A 13,106-nucleotide genomic window follows, 5' to 3' on the forward strand; every position below is an offset into this window, starting at 1 on the left:
AGTGGGGACACCCTGACTCCTGCCCCTAGTGACTACAAGGTCAGGGATTAAGCCCCAGGAAACCTGGGCCCTGCCTTGTTGGGGTTTCAAGGGCTCTGCTACTCTGGAGAGTGGAGGGGGAGCCCTCAGGATCAGGGAGCCGTGGGGTAAAGGAAGTGGGAGCGGGGACTCAGATCCTTTCGCTGGTCCATTTCACCGGGGTGTATAGAAGCCAGGAAAGTTCCCCACAATAGCGGGATCATTCCCCCGCTTACATTGAGACCTTTGCTCCTTGTTCTGCCACCCCTGAGAACAGCCTCTCTCCATCCTCTTTGGAACCCCCCTTCAGGGAGTTGCAGGCTGCTATTAAATCTCCCCTCACTTTTCTCTTCTGCAGACTAAACAAACCCAAATCCCCCAGCCTCTCCTCATAGGTCACGTGTTCCAGCCTCCGAATCATTTTGGTCGCCCTCCGCTGGAGCCTCTTCAATGCGTCCACGTCCTTTCTGTAGTGGGGTGCTCAGAACTGGACACAATACTCCAGATGTGGCCTCCCCAGAGACGAATAAAGGGGAATAATCCCTTCTCTAGACCTGCTGGAAATACTCCTCCTAATATGTCATTAGCCTTCTTGGCTACATACCCCCAAAATAGCACCCTGGTTGCCTCCTCACCCTTCACCATATTCACCATTGTCAACACAACACATTTTGTGCAAAGTCTGCTTTGAGACGCATCGTGTAAGACCGGGGGGGCAGTAATTTTTGACTAGGGGGCCACTCCAAGATTTGGGGACGTGGTCGAGGGCCACGCTTTTCCGTGCTACGAATGGAGGAGATGCAGGGTTTAGGATGGAGGTTGGATGCAGAGGGGAGCTCGGGGGAAGAGAATGGGGGTGCAGGAGAGAGATGTGAGTTGGGGTGAGGCAGGTGGTTGTGACCTGAGGCAGGGGACAGGGGTGTAGGGGTTAGGGATGTGACCTAGGAGGGGATTGTGATCTGGGGCAGGAGACTGAGGTGCCAGGTCTGGGAGGGAGTGTGGGTATAAGAGGGGAACAGAGGCTTCGAGTATGTTGTGGGGGGCAGGAAAGGGCTGAGGGCCCAGAAGCAGGTTGTGGCCAAGAGACTTACCTGCCAGCTGCCAAACTAGCCTACATGTCTGCACAGCTTAAAATGTGTCCAAGCCAGCCGGCCTGCCTGTATAACTGAACACAGGCAAAGGAGCGTGGTCCTTCTTAGCTGCCTGTTATCCCAACAAGCAGCTCCCATTGGCTGGTTTCTGCCATGGTTGGATTTCTCCCCCAAGAACTTATCTAGTTCTTTTTTGAACCCTGTTATTCTTTTGGCTAGGGTAACGTTGCCAGGTGTCCAGGATTGGCCCGGACAGTCAGGTATTTGCTGCTTCTGTCCAATAAAACACACAGAAAATACCGGACATGTAAAATGTGAACAGAAGGCTGATTGGGACATTCTTCCCCTGCTGCGTCTGGTGGAAATGGGGGGGCGGGGAGATTTAAAGGTGCCATGACCCTTTTTTTGTGTGGTGGTTTTTGTTTTTTTTTCTTTTTGTTTCGTTTTGGGTTTTTTTTTTTTTTTTTTGCTCAACCAATTTTTTCCCCTGCTATGTTTGATATTTTTTGTGAAACCATCTGGCAATCCTAGCATAGGGTTCCACAAAAAATACTGAACCCCGAGAAAAAAATGCTGGGAAAACATTGTTGAGCAAAAAAACAACAACCGTAATGGCCCCTTTAATTCCCAAGCCTACTCCCCCCATCCTGAGCAACCTTCCTTCACCGGATCTCAGGAAAAACAGAAAATACTGGACATTTTAGGTGTCCGGTATTTTTTTTTACCAGAAGGTGCAAATACTGGGTGGTCTGGTTGACTACCAGACAACTGGCAATCCTACTTTTGGCCTCTGTAACATCCTCTGGCAAGGAGTTCCACAAGTTATCGGTACATTGTGTAAAGAAATCCTTCCTTTGATTGGTTCTAAACCTGCTGCCTAGTGATGTCATTGGATGACCGCTGGCTCTTGTGTTATGTGATGGGGTAAATAACATTCTGCCACTTGCTTTCTCCATCTCAGCTATGATGTGCTAGACCACTGTCATATCTGCCTCCCCTCCCCCCGGTTGTCTTTTTTTCCAAGCTGAACTATCCCAGGCTTTTTGTGTGTTGTTCGCAAAGCAGTGGTTTCACACCCTCCATCAGGTTGATGGTATCTGTCTTACCACCCACGGATGCTAACCACACTGAAGGGCCTCCCACGGCAATTCAGACGAAGGCACCTTCCTGCGGTCAACACGAGAGGAGCCATTTTTCATCTCTCACCTCAAAGCCAGCGCCGATTGGCCAGCCTTCTCCTGCTGGTTAACTTGGGGCACAGCTCCAGCCTTCCTGTATAAACAACAGCCTATGGGGGAGGATAACGCTGCGGCTTCCTGCCTGGAGCGGGGGGCCCAGCTAGTTTGCTCCCTTTCTTGGCGAGGCCTCTGGGTTGCTCACCGTCAGTAAATTTACAGACAGGCCATAAAAAATTAGCCGGCAGGACCAAGAACCATCTAGAGATCATCCCTGACAGGTGTGTATCCAACGTGCTCTTGAATATCTCCAGTGATGGAGATTTCACAACCTCCCTAGGCAATTTATTCCAGTGTTAAACCACCCTGACAGTCCACACTGGCATGATTTTCCGGAAATGCTTTTAACGGCAAAGTTTTCCGTTAAAAGCATTTTTGGAAAAAAATCGCGTCTAGATTGGCAGGATGCTTTTCTGCAAAAACACTTTTTGCGGAAAAGCATCCGTGGCCAATGTAGACACAGTTTTCCGCAAAAAAGCCCCAATCACCATTTTCGCGATCGAGGCTTTTTTGCGGAAAACAGTACTATGCTGTCTACACTGGCCCTTTTGCGCAAAAGTCTTTCGGAAAAAGACTTTTGCCCCAACGGGAGCGGCATAGTATTTCCGGAAAAGCACTGATGATTTTACAGGAGATCGTCAGTGCTTTTCCGGAAATTCAAGCGGCCAGTGTAGACAGCTGGCAAGTTTTTCCGCAAAATCACATGATTTTGCAGAAAAACTTGCCAGTCTAGACACAGCCCTTGTGTAAAAACTCTTCCAGAAGAGAGCATCTACACTGCCATGTGCTTTTGCGCAAGAGCACCCATGGCAGTGTAGACGGTCTCTTGCGCAAGAAAGCTCTGATGGCCATTTTAACCATAGGGCACTTCCCAGACAAGTGGGACCCACTTCCCAGACAAGAGTTGTAAGTTTCTGTTACTTCATTCTGGCTTTGGGCACGGAGCACCCCAGAAGTAGGGATACAACATCTCATGCCACTGGCCAACTGGTAAACGTGAAGTTTACTTCTCATTTAACCCGTTAACTGATTCAGAGGGCCGGCCCTCTGCCACTCACTGACTTAGCTAGAGAGCTAGGTCTTTGGAACAGAGAACCACATGGGACAGCGGATGTAACGGTGTGTCACTGGGGCGCTCTGGTGAGACGTGCTATAACACAGCACTGAGAGACTCTCAGTGCTGAGAATGGCAGTGGGTCATGCAGGTGGTCAGGGCCGGCCCACAACATTTTGGTACCTGAGGCGGGGAGCTCAAATGATGCCCCCATGGCCCCTCGCTTGGGCTAGCAGCAGACAATTTTCTACACTCTGGGTCCTAGTGGCTCCCGCTCCCGCCAGTCTGGCACCTGAGGTGGCCTCCTCAGTTCGCCTCATGGTAAGGCCGACCCTGCTGATGGTAGGGCAGGCCTGAACTTCTAGCATTGCAAACAGTGGACTTGAATTAAGTTTAAGCCACTTTAGCGCCTGCTCGTAGGTCTTCCGTTACACTCGTATCCAGAAGATTACTTGACCCCTCGGTTAACAGATTACAAACGTGTGCAATACTGCCACCTAGTGGCTGGGAGCCATCTGCACGCACTCTGCTAAGTGGTGGCGAATGTGGTGTGGTTAAAGTGGGTGGAGCTTGGCCAATATTTTTTCCTGAATGCAGAAGCGGGCATGGGGGTCTAACCCCATGTAGGGGAGAGGTTTGCCTTCGAGACCCCAGAGAGCGAGTGTCAACCCTCGCTCCCCGGAGCGTTGGAGCATACAAAGATCTGAAGAAAGGGGCATGTTTTGTTAGTTTCTAAGGTGCTGGAGGACTGTTGGTTGTTTTTTCAGTTTTTCCCCGGTTTCAGACTAACTCAGCTCCCCCTCTGAAGTTAAAAAAAAATTCAGACAGATGTGATTTTTATTATTCTGTGTGTTATAATCACTCTGTCAGCAGAGGTCACTGTGCTAAGGAGACACACTCGCTACAACACAGCTCACAAGATATCTCATCACCCACATCAAGAGGGACAGCAGAGGCAGGCACTAAAGATAAGTAGTCGTAAAAACAAATTTGAACACTGACTAAAATCACGGCTATGGTTTCAGCCTGGGTGTGTTCATGATTATAGGGTTGCCAGATAGTTTCACAAAAAATACTAAATATGGCAGGAAGAAAATTGGTTGAGCAAGAAAAAGCACAAAAACAAAAAACACTGCGCGCGCACACACACACACACACACACACACACACACACAAAAAGGTCATGATGCCTTTAAATCCCCACACTCACCCACCTCCCACCAGACACAGCCTTCTGTCCGAGAAAAACAGAAAATACCGGACACAGAAAAGCAGAAAATACATGTCTGATATTTTCTGGGTTTTTTTTTAAACCGGACAGAAGATGCAAATACCGGACTGTTGGGGCCAATCCCGGACACCTGGCAACCCTATTCATGAAAACGCACAGACTGGAAGTGGGCAATCAAGCAGGAGTGCAGGACCCCTGCTGCCCAGATGAATTGATTTACTAAAGTTTTCAAGAAGTCGTGGAGAGGCTCATACAAAAACCTAGAGCATCTGTGTCAGATTCATAGCCTCGCTTGTAATATTACAGTCAGAGTGATGGGAGCACACTCATGTGTGCACACACTGTGCCAAAAGTGCTTACAAGTGACATGGAAGAGCAGCACCTTTTAAATATGGGAAACTGAGGCACAGTATGGCAGATTGATGGGTTTTCAGAAGGCTTCAGCTCCTAGATAGGCAGTTGCATGAGCCTCTAGCAGGAAGCTATGGAAAGAACTGGCAGGGACCCAGACTGCAATCGGACTGTGCCTGTAAGAAATTTTAAATTACTTTCACACCAGGCCTTTGGACTCAGTCAGGCCCCCCCCATCCAGAGCTGAAATCCTGAGCAACACACCCGAAGTCAGACAGGGAGTCAGCAGAAGAGCCAAGCCTTAAAACCGGGACTTCCAAAGCCCAGACCACAGCCTTAAACAGCCCGGCAGGGAGAAGTCACCTCCAGACTCAAACCACCTTCAGGAAACGTGGCCATTTGGCTGTGTTGTCTCCCCATTCAGAGGGATCACTTCGCTGGCCTCGGGGTTGCATCCTTGGGATCCAGCTTCGGGCAGCTGCGAGATGCTGGCCAGCATGCTAACAGGTAAACCCGAGAACCGTTCTTTGCCAGGATTACAGGTTTCCAGTCCTTCTGCCCGACGTTTCCAGAAGACGTAAAGTCCAGGAGCACTAAAAGCAGCAACAAACCCCAGTGAGGCCCACACGCCATAGCGCCTCCTTGGCTCTGGGGAAAAAAACAGGAGAAGTCTCATGTTAGATACAACTGAACTAAGAGCGGAAGGATGGCCCAATGGTTAGCACGCTCACCTATGGATCGGGAGAGCAGGATTCAATTTTCTGCTCTACTTGTAAGTCCCACTCCGAACCAAGTTTCCCTCTACTCTTTTCAATCTTTGTAAGGCCATTTTTCCTATCTGTGTGCGGAATAATTGTGTTTGGTGCACCAAGGCATGTGCCAATGTGCACCACCAGTCAAAACAAACCTAACTGTAAGCAGTGTGCTAATCCTCTGGGCGGCACTGGAATCTCTCCAGGCTAGATGGAACTGACCCAGTCTGGCTGTTCTGAAGCTGAGGAAACTCACAAGTTAAAAAAAAAATTCAATTAGGTGTGATTTTTATTATTCTGTGTATCGCAATCACACCAGCAGCAGAGGTCACTGTGCAAAGATAAACGAGACACATCCTGTACAATACAGCCCACAAGCTGTATAGAAATAGAGTCACACGCAAGAGGAACAGGGGAGGGAGGAACAAAGATAAATACAGTCGTAAAAACAGATTTAAAAAACAGCTACATTTCCGGCTAGGATTTTTGCAGGGAAATTTCCATGACAACACACATACAGGATGCAGGCAACGAACCAGGGATGCCTGACCCCTCATAGCCTGGGTTCGCTGACTGAATTTTTCAAGACAGGGCTCATAAAAAAAAAAAAAAAAAAAGAGCATCGATTCCTCAGCTGTGCATGGTGGGTCACCCTGCCCTATTCGGGGGGATGCTGGGAGGCCGTATGGGAGACAGACAGATGAGAGCCCTGTGTAGAGGCCTCTTGTGATATGTGCCACTTTCCTTAAAGCCCCAGCTCCCGGAGTCCTGTGATGAGAGGAGACTCCTGGCTTTTACTGGGGTTTGCTCAGGGCCGGTTTCTAGCCCGGGTGGCTGTGGGAAAAGTTTGAACACTCGGCCCCGGGGGCAGGAGCCAAAGGGGGATGGAAGCGGAGTATCGTGGCCCCCAGCCACCGCAGGTCACAGGGCCCTGGCTCCCCACACAACTCACGGAGCCCCTAAAAAGGGATTCACGGGAGCCAGCGTGTGAGGGGGGACTGTCCAAGGCCAGTGTGCGAGGCGGGAGGCTGCCTAAGGAAGCCGGCTAGGAAAGCCGAGGAGGAGGCCGCGACTAGACGCCTCCCTCCACTTGTGATTCCGGAGAGACGTGACGAGGCTCAGCTCAGGCCCTTTTGGAGATGGCCCAAGATGGCAGTCCCTAGTGGTTAGAGCACGGGGGGGTTAACTACAGCCTGTGGGGCATCGCTGGCCCACGGGAGCCTCCCAGTCAGTCCACAGGCTCCTGCCGGGCAGCGGGGTTGGGACGGGCTCACTGGCAAGCGCCGGCCCAGCTCCTGGGCTGGGTGGTGAACAAGGCTGCATAGTCATACGGCTGCCCCTCGTAGGGCATGTGCGCCAGCCCCCTCCTCGTTTTGGTGGCCCTCCGCTGGACCCTCTCCAATTTCTCCATCTCCCCGGTAGTGCGGGGCCCAGAAGTGGACACAAGACTCCAGGGCTATGTCTACACCGCGCTGGTTTGGCGCAAGCAATATGCAAATGAGGCCACGCGTGGAATAGTGACGCATCTCATTTGCATACCGAATGAGCTGCCATTTTTCCAGCCCGGGGTTTTGCGCAAAACCAGCGCAGTGTAGACATAGCCCGTGCATGGCCTCCCCAGCGCCGAAGAGAGAGGAATAATCACTTCTCTAGATCAGTTGCACAGGTCCCACTGAATTGCTGCTAGAGCGCACGCCGGGTGCTCCCCACAGCTCTGAGGGCTGGTGGGGGAAGAGGACACTACAGACTGGGTAGCGCGGAGGGCTGGCTGCCCCCTCCAGCCCCGCCTCCTCTGCTAGAGGCCACACCCCTTCCGGGGGCAGAGCTGGCCCCTTGCTCCAGGGGTGGCACTTGACCCCCCCCCCCGTTCCACCGCGAGGATCAAACAAAGTCTCACACAACTGCCCTCAAAGGTGACAAAACAAACAACAAAAGGGCGTCTCGGGGCTGCAGCCAACGGCCCCTCGGTGCTGAGTCGCTAGCACTCACTGGGGGAAAACACAAGCCCTCTGCAGGGAAAAGGACCAGGCACTAACACGCTGCGGTGGCATCCCACAGGGTCCTGAGAACGGATCCGGGTCACGAACACCTACCCCGCGCTGCAGAGCTGTTGGTAAGTGTCCTGTTGCTACTTCCCTCTCCAGTCAGATTGACCATCTCGTCTCTGGCAGCAGGGAGCTCTGAGATGGGATCTGCAGGCAAACAGGAGGTCACAGATTAAAAGGCACCATTAGATCGGCGGGTCTGACCTGGCGCCTGTATAACCCAGGCAGGAGAACCTCACCCAAGGATTCCCGCGTCCAGCCCATATCTGATGGGCGAGCTAGAACGTTGTATTTTGATGGATTTTTTTTTTTTTGAAAGTCGGCCAGTCTGGATTTTAAAACTGCTCAGCGATGTGAAGACGCAAACCACCCCCTCTCGCGAGAAGTGGGACCGTGCACCTCCCAGCCCTCTTAGGGTCTTCATCCTCCCAACATCTCCCTGGGATGGGGAAGGCCTGTACCAGGGCAGCTGGCTGTTAGACTGGAGAGGTTCAGGGCTAAGCCAGCCCTGATCGCAGGAGGAGACCCACCAAAGGGAATTCAGGGATTCCAATCTAAAGGGAAGTAGGGGGCTTGCTTGAGAGAAAGTGGAATCTGCCAGCACATTAGGGGCTTGTTAAGCTGGAAGAGACATAACCCCTCTGGTCTGGGACTCTCTGGCCTAGCTACAGCCGTGGTCCAGCAGCGGAGCTCCAGCAGGTGTGAGTGGGAACCAGCTGGGAGCCAAGCAGTTGAGGGGATGATGTCTGGGAGCCCAGTTGGGGCCAGGAGCGGAGCTGGGGCAGCAGGTGGGTGGGCTTAGTCCCCAAAGGCCTTCAGAAAGAGAGACAGGCCCCCGAAATCAGTTTGGGGCTGTGACATTGCATGCAGCAGTTCCTAGCTATCTTCTCCAATCCAGGGCTAAGTGACTGGGACAAGGTCACACACACAGTCTGTGGCAGAACTAGAAATGGACGCTGCGTCTCCTGAGGCTCAAGCCAGCGAACCAAGCAGAAGGCCGTCTTTCCTCGCAAAGAAGAAGGAGACACCGACGCAGCCATGAACAGCCCAGTGCAAGTACACAGTCCTTCTCACCCATTGCAGTCCTACCATTTGACAGAGGACGTCAGTATCACCCTCCCGCTGTACTGACAGGTGGGGACTTGCCTCAGATCTCCTCAGGAAGAGGTGTGAAATCAGGCCAGGCTTCCAAATCCAATCCAGCACCTCACCCGCTGAACCAATCTGCCTCCAAGAAAGTCTCCCGGCTGCCTACAAGGGACTTCTAGGCTAGAAAGGCAGCCCCAAGTAACATCCCTGGGAATTGCTCATGAGGGCTGTCTAGCAATTAAAAGAAAATCCTGAGGAATCCCCTGCTTACAAAATAAAAAGTGCACAGTGCTTACTTTGTATCGATTTATCTTAAACACTAGCAGAAGTACCCGGAGTTACTTGGGTCTATAAAGTAACTTTGTTTTAAATAAACGGAAAGCGGACATGCTGTATTTCAAGGAGTTTCTTTTTTAAAAGGAAAGGAAAAAATTGTAAGTTGCACTTTCATGCTAAAAAAAACAAATTTCATGACACTGTGTGGATGAGGTAAACTGGAAAACACAATTTCTCTTTTTTACAGTGCAAATATGTCTCAAAAATACGAAGTGAGTGCTCTACACTTTGTACTCTATGCCATTAAAAAAAAAAAAGTACAAAAAACATTCATCATCAACTGATAACCTCTCCTGACAAACAGAGGCTACAAACACCATTCCTACCCATCCTGGCTAATAGCCATTGATGGACCAAATCTCCATGCGTTTATCTACTGCTTTTTTGAATCTTGCTCAAGTCCTGGTCTTCTCAACATCCCCCAGCAAGCAGTTCCACAAGTTGACTGTTTACTGTGTGAAAAAAAACAACCTTCCTTTTGTTTGTTTTAAATCCAAAAATATTTAATACATTTCAATTGGTGTCTTATATTTAGCAGTGAGTTAAGGCTGCAATTAATCATCTTTAATCTTTTTAGTTAATCAGGCGAGTTCACTGCGATTGACAGCCTTATGATATGCCACTCCCACACGTATAAAGGGCTAAGTGACTTGACTTTCGTTACACAAACCGTCTGTGGCCAAGTGGTTAGTTCTGCGTGGGACCAGAATCCCGCTGGTCATAAGCTTTGAGGCAAGTCACCTTGGACACTTACCTGGCACTGTCAGGTTGATACGAGCCAGGCAGGTTCCTTGAAGGGATGTATCGACTCGGTACTGGCCGGCCAGCCATTTCTCTGCCTTCTTCACTGTAACACCGAGGGTGGTAAGATTCATCCGCCCTTTGAACGTGCTGTTTAAGTACCTCAGGGAATCTTTGTTGGCTAGCACCATGACGGGTGTGCAGTCCGAGCGGTCCGTGGCTGCGACGGCACTTTGCATCTTACACAGACAAGAGGATTCCTCGATTATGTTAATTCTAACGCTTCCCGAGGAGCCTTCCGGCACCGACAGGTCGTAGAGGGGACAGGCTCCAGGCCCTAGAAGAAAAAGGGGAATGAGCGACAAGTGGTTCCTAAATGGCTCTGGGAGAAGCAAACGGCTTCATCTGGAAAGTAGGGGAGCTGCAGCTCCGGATCGGGGAACAGCACTAAAACCAGGGGCGGGGGAGCTAGCGCAGGGCAGGGCCAACAGAAAGGGGTAGGCAGAGAGCTGCAGGTCGGGACGGAGGGGCAGTAGCAGAGCCGTGGGAGGCAGCTCTGGGCTGGAACAGATGTGGGGGCTGTGGGGCAGGGCTGAGGGGCATCAGCAGGACTCTGAGGAGGGATGGGGAGACCAGGGTTTGCAGGAAGAGGCAGGGACTGAAGAGCAGGACAGCAGCAGAGCAGAAGGGGGTGGAGGCTGGGGGTGGAAGAGCAGAGTGAACATGGGGCAGGGTTAAGGGGATTTGGCAAAGCCGGCGGGAGGAGTGAGTCTGGCCCCAGAGAGAAGACTCAGCACCCGCGTTCCCTGGAAGCTGTGGGCGTGTGCTCCCACCCTCCCCCAGGAGAGATGTATAATTCCCACAGCTGATTAGCAGAGAGCCCACAGCTGGGTTTGTGTTTCTACATGTGGTGCACATTCACACCAGCCTCGGCGCGTGTGACAAAATGTATTCCACACACGGCTGGAAAAGATTAGCAGGAGCCTGGCTCAGCGCCATCCCTGGGCAACACTTCAAAGATCCCCGATGCAGCTCAGCTTTGAAAACAAAATCTGGATTTGAATATACAGAGTGGAGAGGGCAGGGAGCATGACCCAAGGGTAAAGGAGGCTAAGAGGCATCTGCATAACTTACCTCTCCCCCTACAGGACACTCACCCCCCCCCCCCATTTCCTGCCCTGGTACTGCAGTTTGTGCTATAGGTCCTACCTTACACAAGCTGCATTTGCCTTGATTCACTCATTCACCCCCTTACCATCAGCAATGCTAGCCCTGCCCGCTCACTCAGATCATCTCTTGCTGTCCTCCCCCTCTCCCCGCACTGCCATACATAGATCCAGCCCCTTATCTTCTCACCCAGCCTTCTCCCCATAACAGTGGGGGAAGCACCCTCCGCTGAGCCTCTATCTCCCTACTCTCCCCAAATCAATCAGGGGGTAATCTCTGCCCTCCGCACACACCCCTCTCTACTTCCTGCCACTGTGTCCTCTAATCTTTTGCATTCAAGTGCCGATTTTTTTCCCCCACCCATGTGCAGAATAAATTTTGCTATGCGCACTGGGGCATGTGTGAATGTGCACCACTAGGAAAACCAGAAAACCGAGCTAGGGGCGTTCTGCTTCTCTGCTGAGGGGCCACATGGGGGGCAGTTTACAGGGAACACTGCTTATCTACCCCCCCATCTATTCCACCCTGCAGCTCCCCTCCAGACAGACAGACAGACAGATACACACACTCCCCTATGCAAACCCAGCACTTTCCTCCATCCTGTTCAGGCTTCCTGGTCCCAAGCCCCGTCCCCCCTCCCCCCTCACCTGCCACGGGAAGGGAAAACACAGGCAGCCAGGGCGACACAAGAAGGATCAGTAGCTTGAATCCCCTCATCGGCCTTACTGTGCCCCCCGGCACCTGCCACCGGCGTCCTCCGCGGGACAAACAGCTCGTGGGTCGGGATCCCCGTGAAATCCACCCAATATGGCTGCAGCATTCGCATTTCCCGGGAAAGCTCCCATGTGATTCATTTGCAGGCGGGACGTGGCTCCAGGGCCAGCCCAGGGATGGGCGGATCCAGGAGGGAGCCAGCCCCTCGCCTCCGGATGGGGTGCGACAGGAAAACTGCGGGAGGGTGAAACACACCCGGGCGGATCCCGCGGCCCGCTTGGGCGGGTTTGGGGGACCCTGAGTTGCGGAGAGGGACCCGGGACTGGGTTGCAACAAGGAGCCAACTTTACACCGGAGCTTGGCCCAAACTCCCGGGGAGCTGGGTGGGGAGCAGGGAGGCTCTTAGGGGGAGCCTGGGAGCAGCCCCATTCCCCCCAGATGTTTGGTCATGCCCCCCCCATGCACCCCAGATTTAATACCTAAGGGGGGGTGCCCTGGATGCCTCCATCCGGCCCCGTTCCCCGACACCGATCTCCCATCCACGGTGGTCGGGGGCGCTCCTCGCCTTGCAAACACCCAGCGAGGTCAGGAGTTTTGCACACCCGGGCCCCGATCCTGTCTGATCCGTGCAGCGCTCTGCCCCCAGCACTCGCCCCCCGCCTCTGTCCCCAGCCGGCACCACCGCTCCGGGGTCCCCCAGTGTTTGCAGAAACCAACCCACCCGCGGGAGCAGCCTGTTTCCAGCACAGGGCATCTGGGGGTCTCCCCCGGCAGCTCCAACCACTAGGCGCCAGCCCCTTCCCCGAGCAGAGGTTTGCTTCTCCTTGCAGGCCTGTCTAAGAAGCTCCCAGTGCCCAGAGCAGCCGCTCTAAGGAGCTGGGGGGAGGCTAGAGAAAGGGACCCTCCCAGGGCACTGCTCCAGGGGAAGTTCGCAGCTTACCTGCTCCAAGGATCCCTTCTCTGCAGCATCCCCTGCAGGCGACTCCCCCTTCCCCATCCGCCCCCCTCTGGGCACGAGCACCCCGGGGGGCTCTGGACGCCCCATATTCCCAGCCAGGCACCACGCGCCCCTAGGTGGATAAAGAACCCAAAACGCGGGATTTAACCATGCCTCGCTAGGCGGGCGCTGATTGGCTCCTATTTGCATACTCTCCCTTAATTGGACACCACATAGAGCGGAGTATCAAGTTTTGAGACAACAGAGTGTTGCGACATAACAGGAATTAGCATAAGGCGCGGGAACCAGCAGGGCTGGGAGGAGTTCCGGCTGGTTCCTTGTTAA

At 52.8% G+C, this 13,106-nt stretch overlaps 1 protein-coding gene across 2 annotated transcripts; it reads right to left on the reverse strand.

Annotated features, from left to right (window-relative positions):
* Positions 1 to 4,217: 4,217 nt before the first annotated feature.
* Positions 4,218 to 12,553, reverse strand: LOC142823286 (uncharacterized). 2 transcript variants are annotated; one of them, XM_075914164.2, is made up of 4 exons: positions 11,758 to 11,939; positions 9,957 to 10,280; positions 7,826 to 7,924; positions 4,218 to 5,628 (listed from the first exon to the last, which is right to left on the reverse strand). In XM_075914164.2, the coding sequence occupies exons 1-4, from the start codon at positions 11,825 to 11,827 to the stop codon at positions 5,363 to 5,365; spliced, it is 759 nt and encodes a 252-aa protein (XP_075770279.2). In that variant the 5' UTR covers positions 11,828 to 11,939; the 3' UTR covers positions 4,218 to 5,362. The 2 variants fall into 2 exon arrangements, with proteins under 2 accessions (XP_075770279.2, XP_075770280.2); XM_075914165.2 differs by lacking the exon at positions 7,826 to 7,924 and having other exon boundaries at positions 11,758 to 12,553.
* Positions 12,554 to 13,106: the final 553 nt, after the last annotated feature.

The sequence above is a fragment of the Pelodiscus sinensis genome, chromosome 19, assembly GCF_052426305.1.
Source record: "Pelodiscus sinensis isolate ZL-2025 chromosome 19, ASM5242630v1, whole genome shotgun sequence".
Classification (NCBI taxonomy): Eukaryota; Metazoa; Chordata; order Testudines; family Trionychidae; genus Pelodiscus; species Pelodiscus sinensis.

What these genes read in the sequence shown, in the direction of transcription:
- LOC142823286 (XM_075914164.2), bottom strand. Translation starts at nt 11,827, where the DNA reads ATGAGGGGATTCAAGCTACTGATCCTTCTTGTGTCGCCCTGGCTGCCT. An exon ending in GTTTTCCCTTCCCGTGGCAG is followed by an intron (nt 10,281 to 11,757) that starts GTGAGGGGGGAG and finishes TTTTTCTTCTAG; the next exon opens with GGCCTGGAGCCTGTCCCCTC. An exon ending in CAACAGCTCTGCAGCGCGGG is followed by an intron (nt 5,629 to 7,825) that starts GTAGGTGTTCGT and finishes TTTTTTCCCCAG; the next exon opens with AGCCAAGGAGGCGCTATGGC.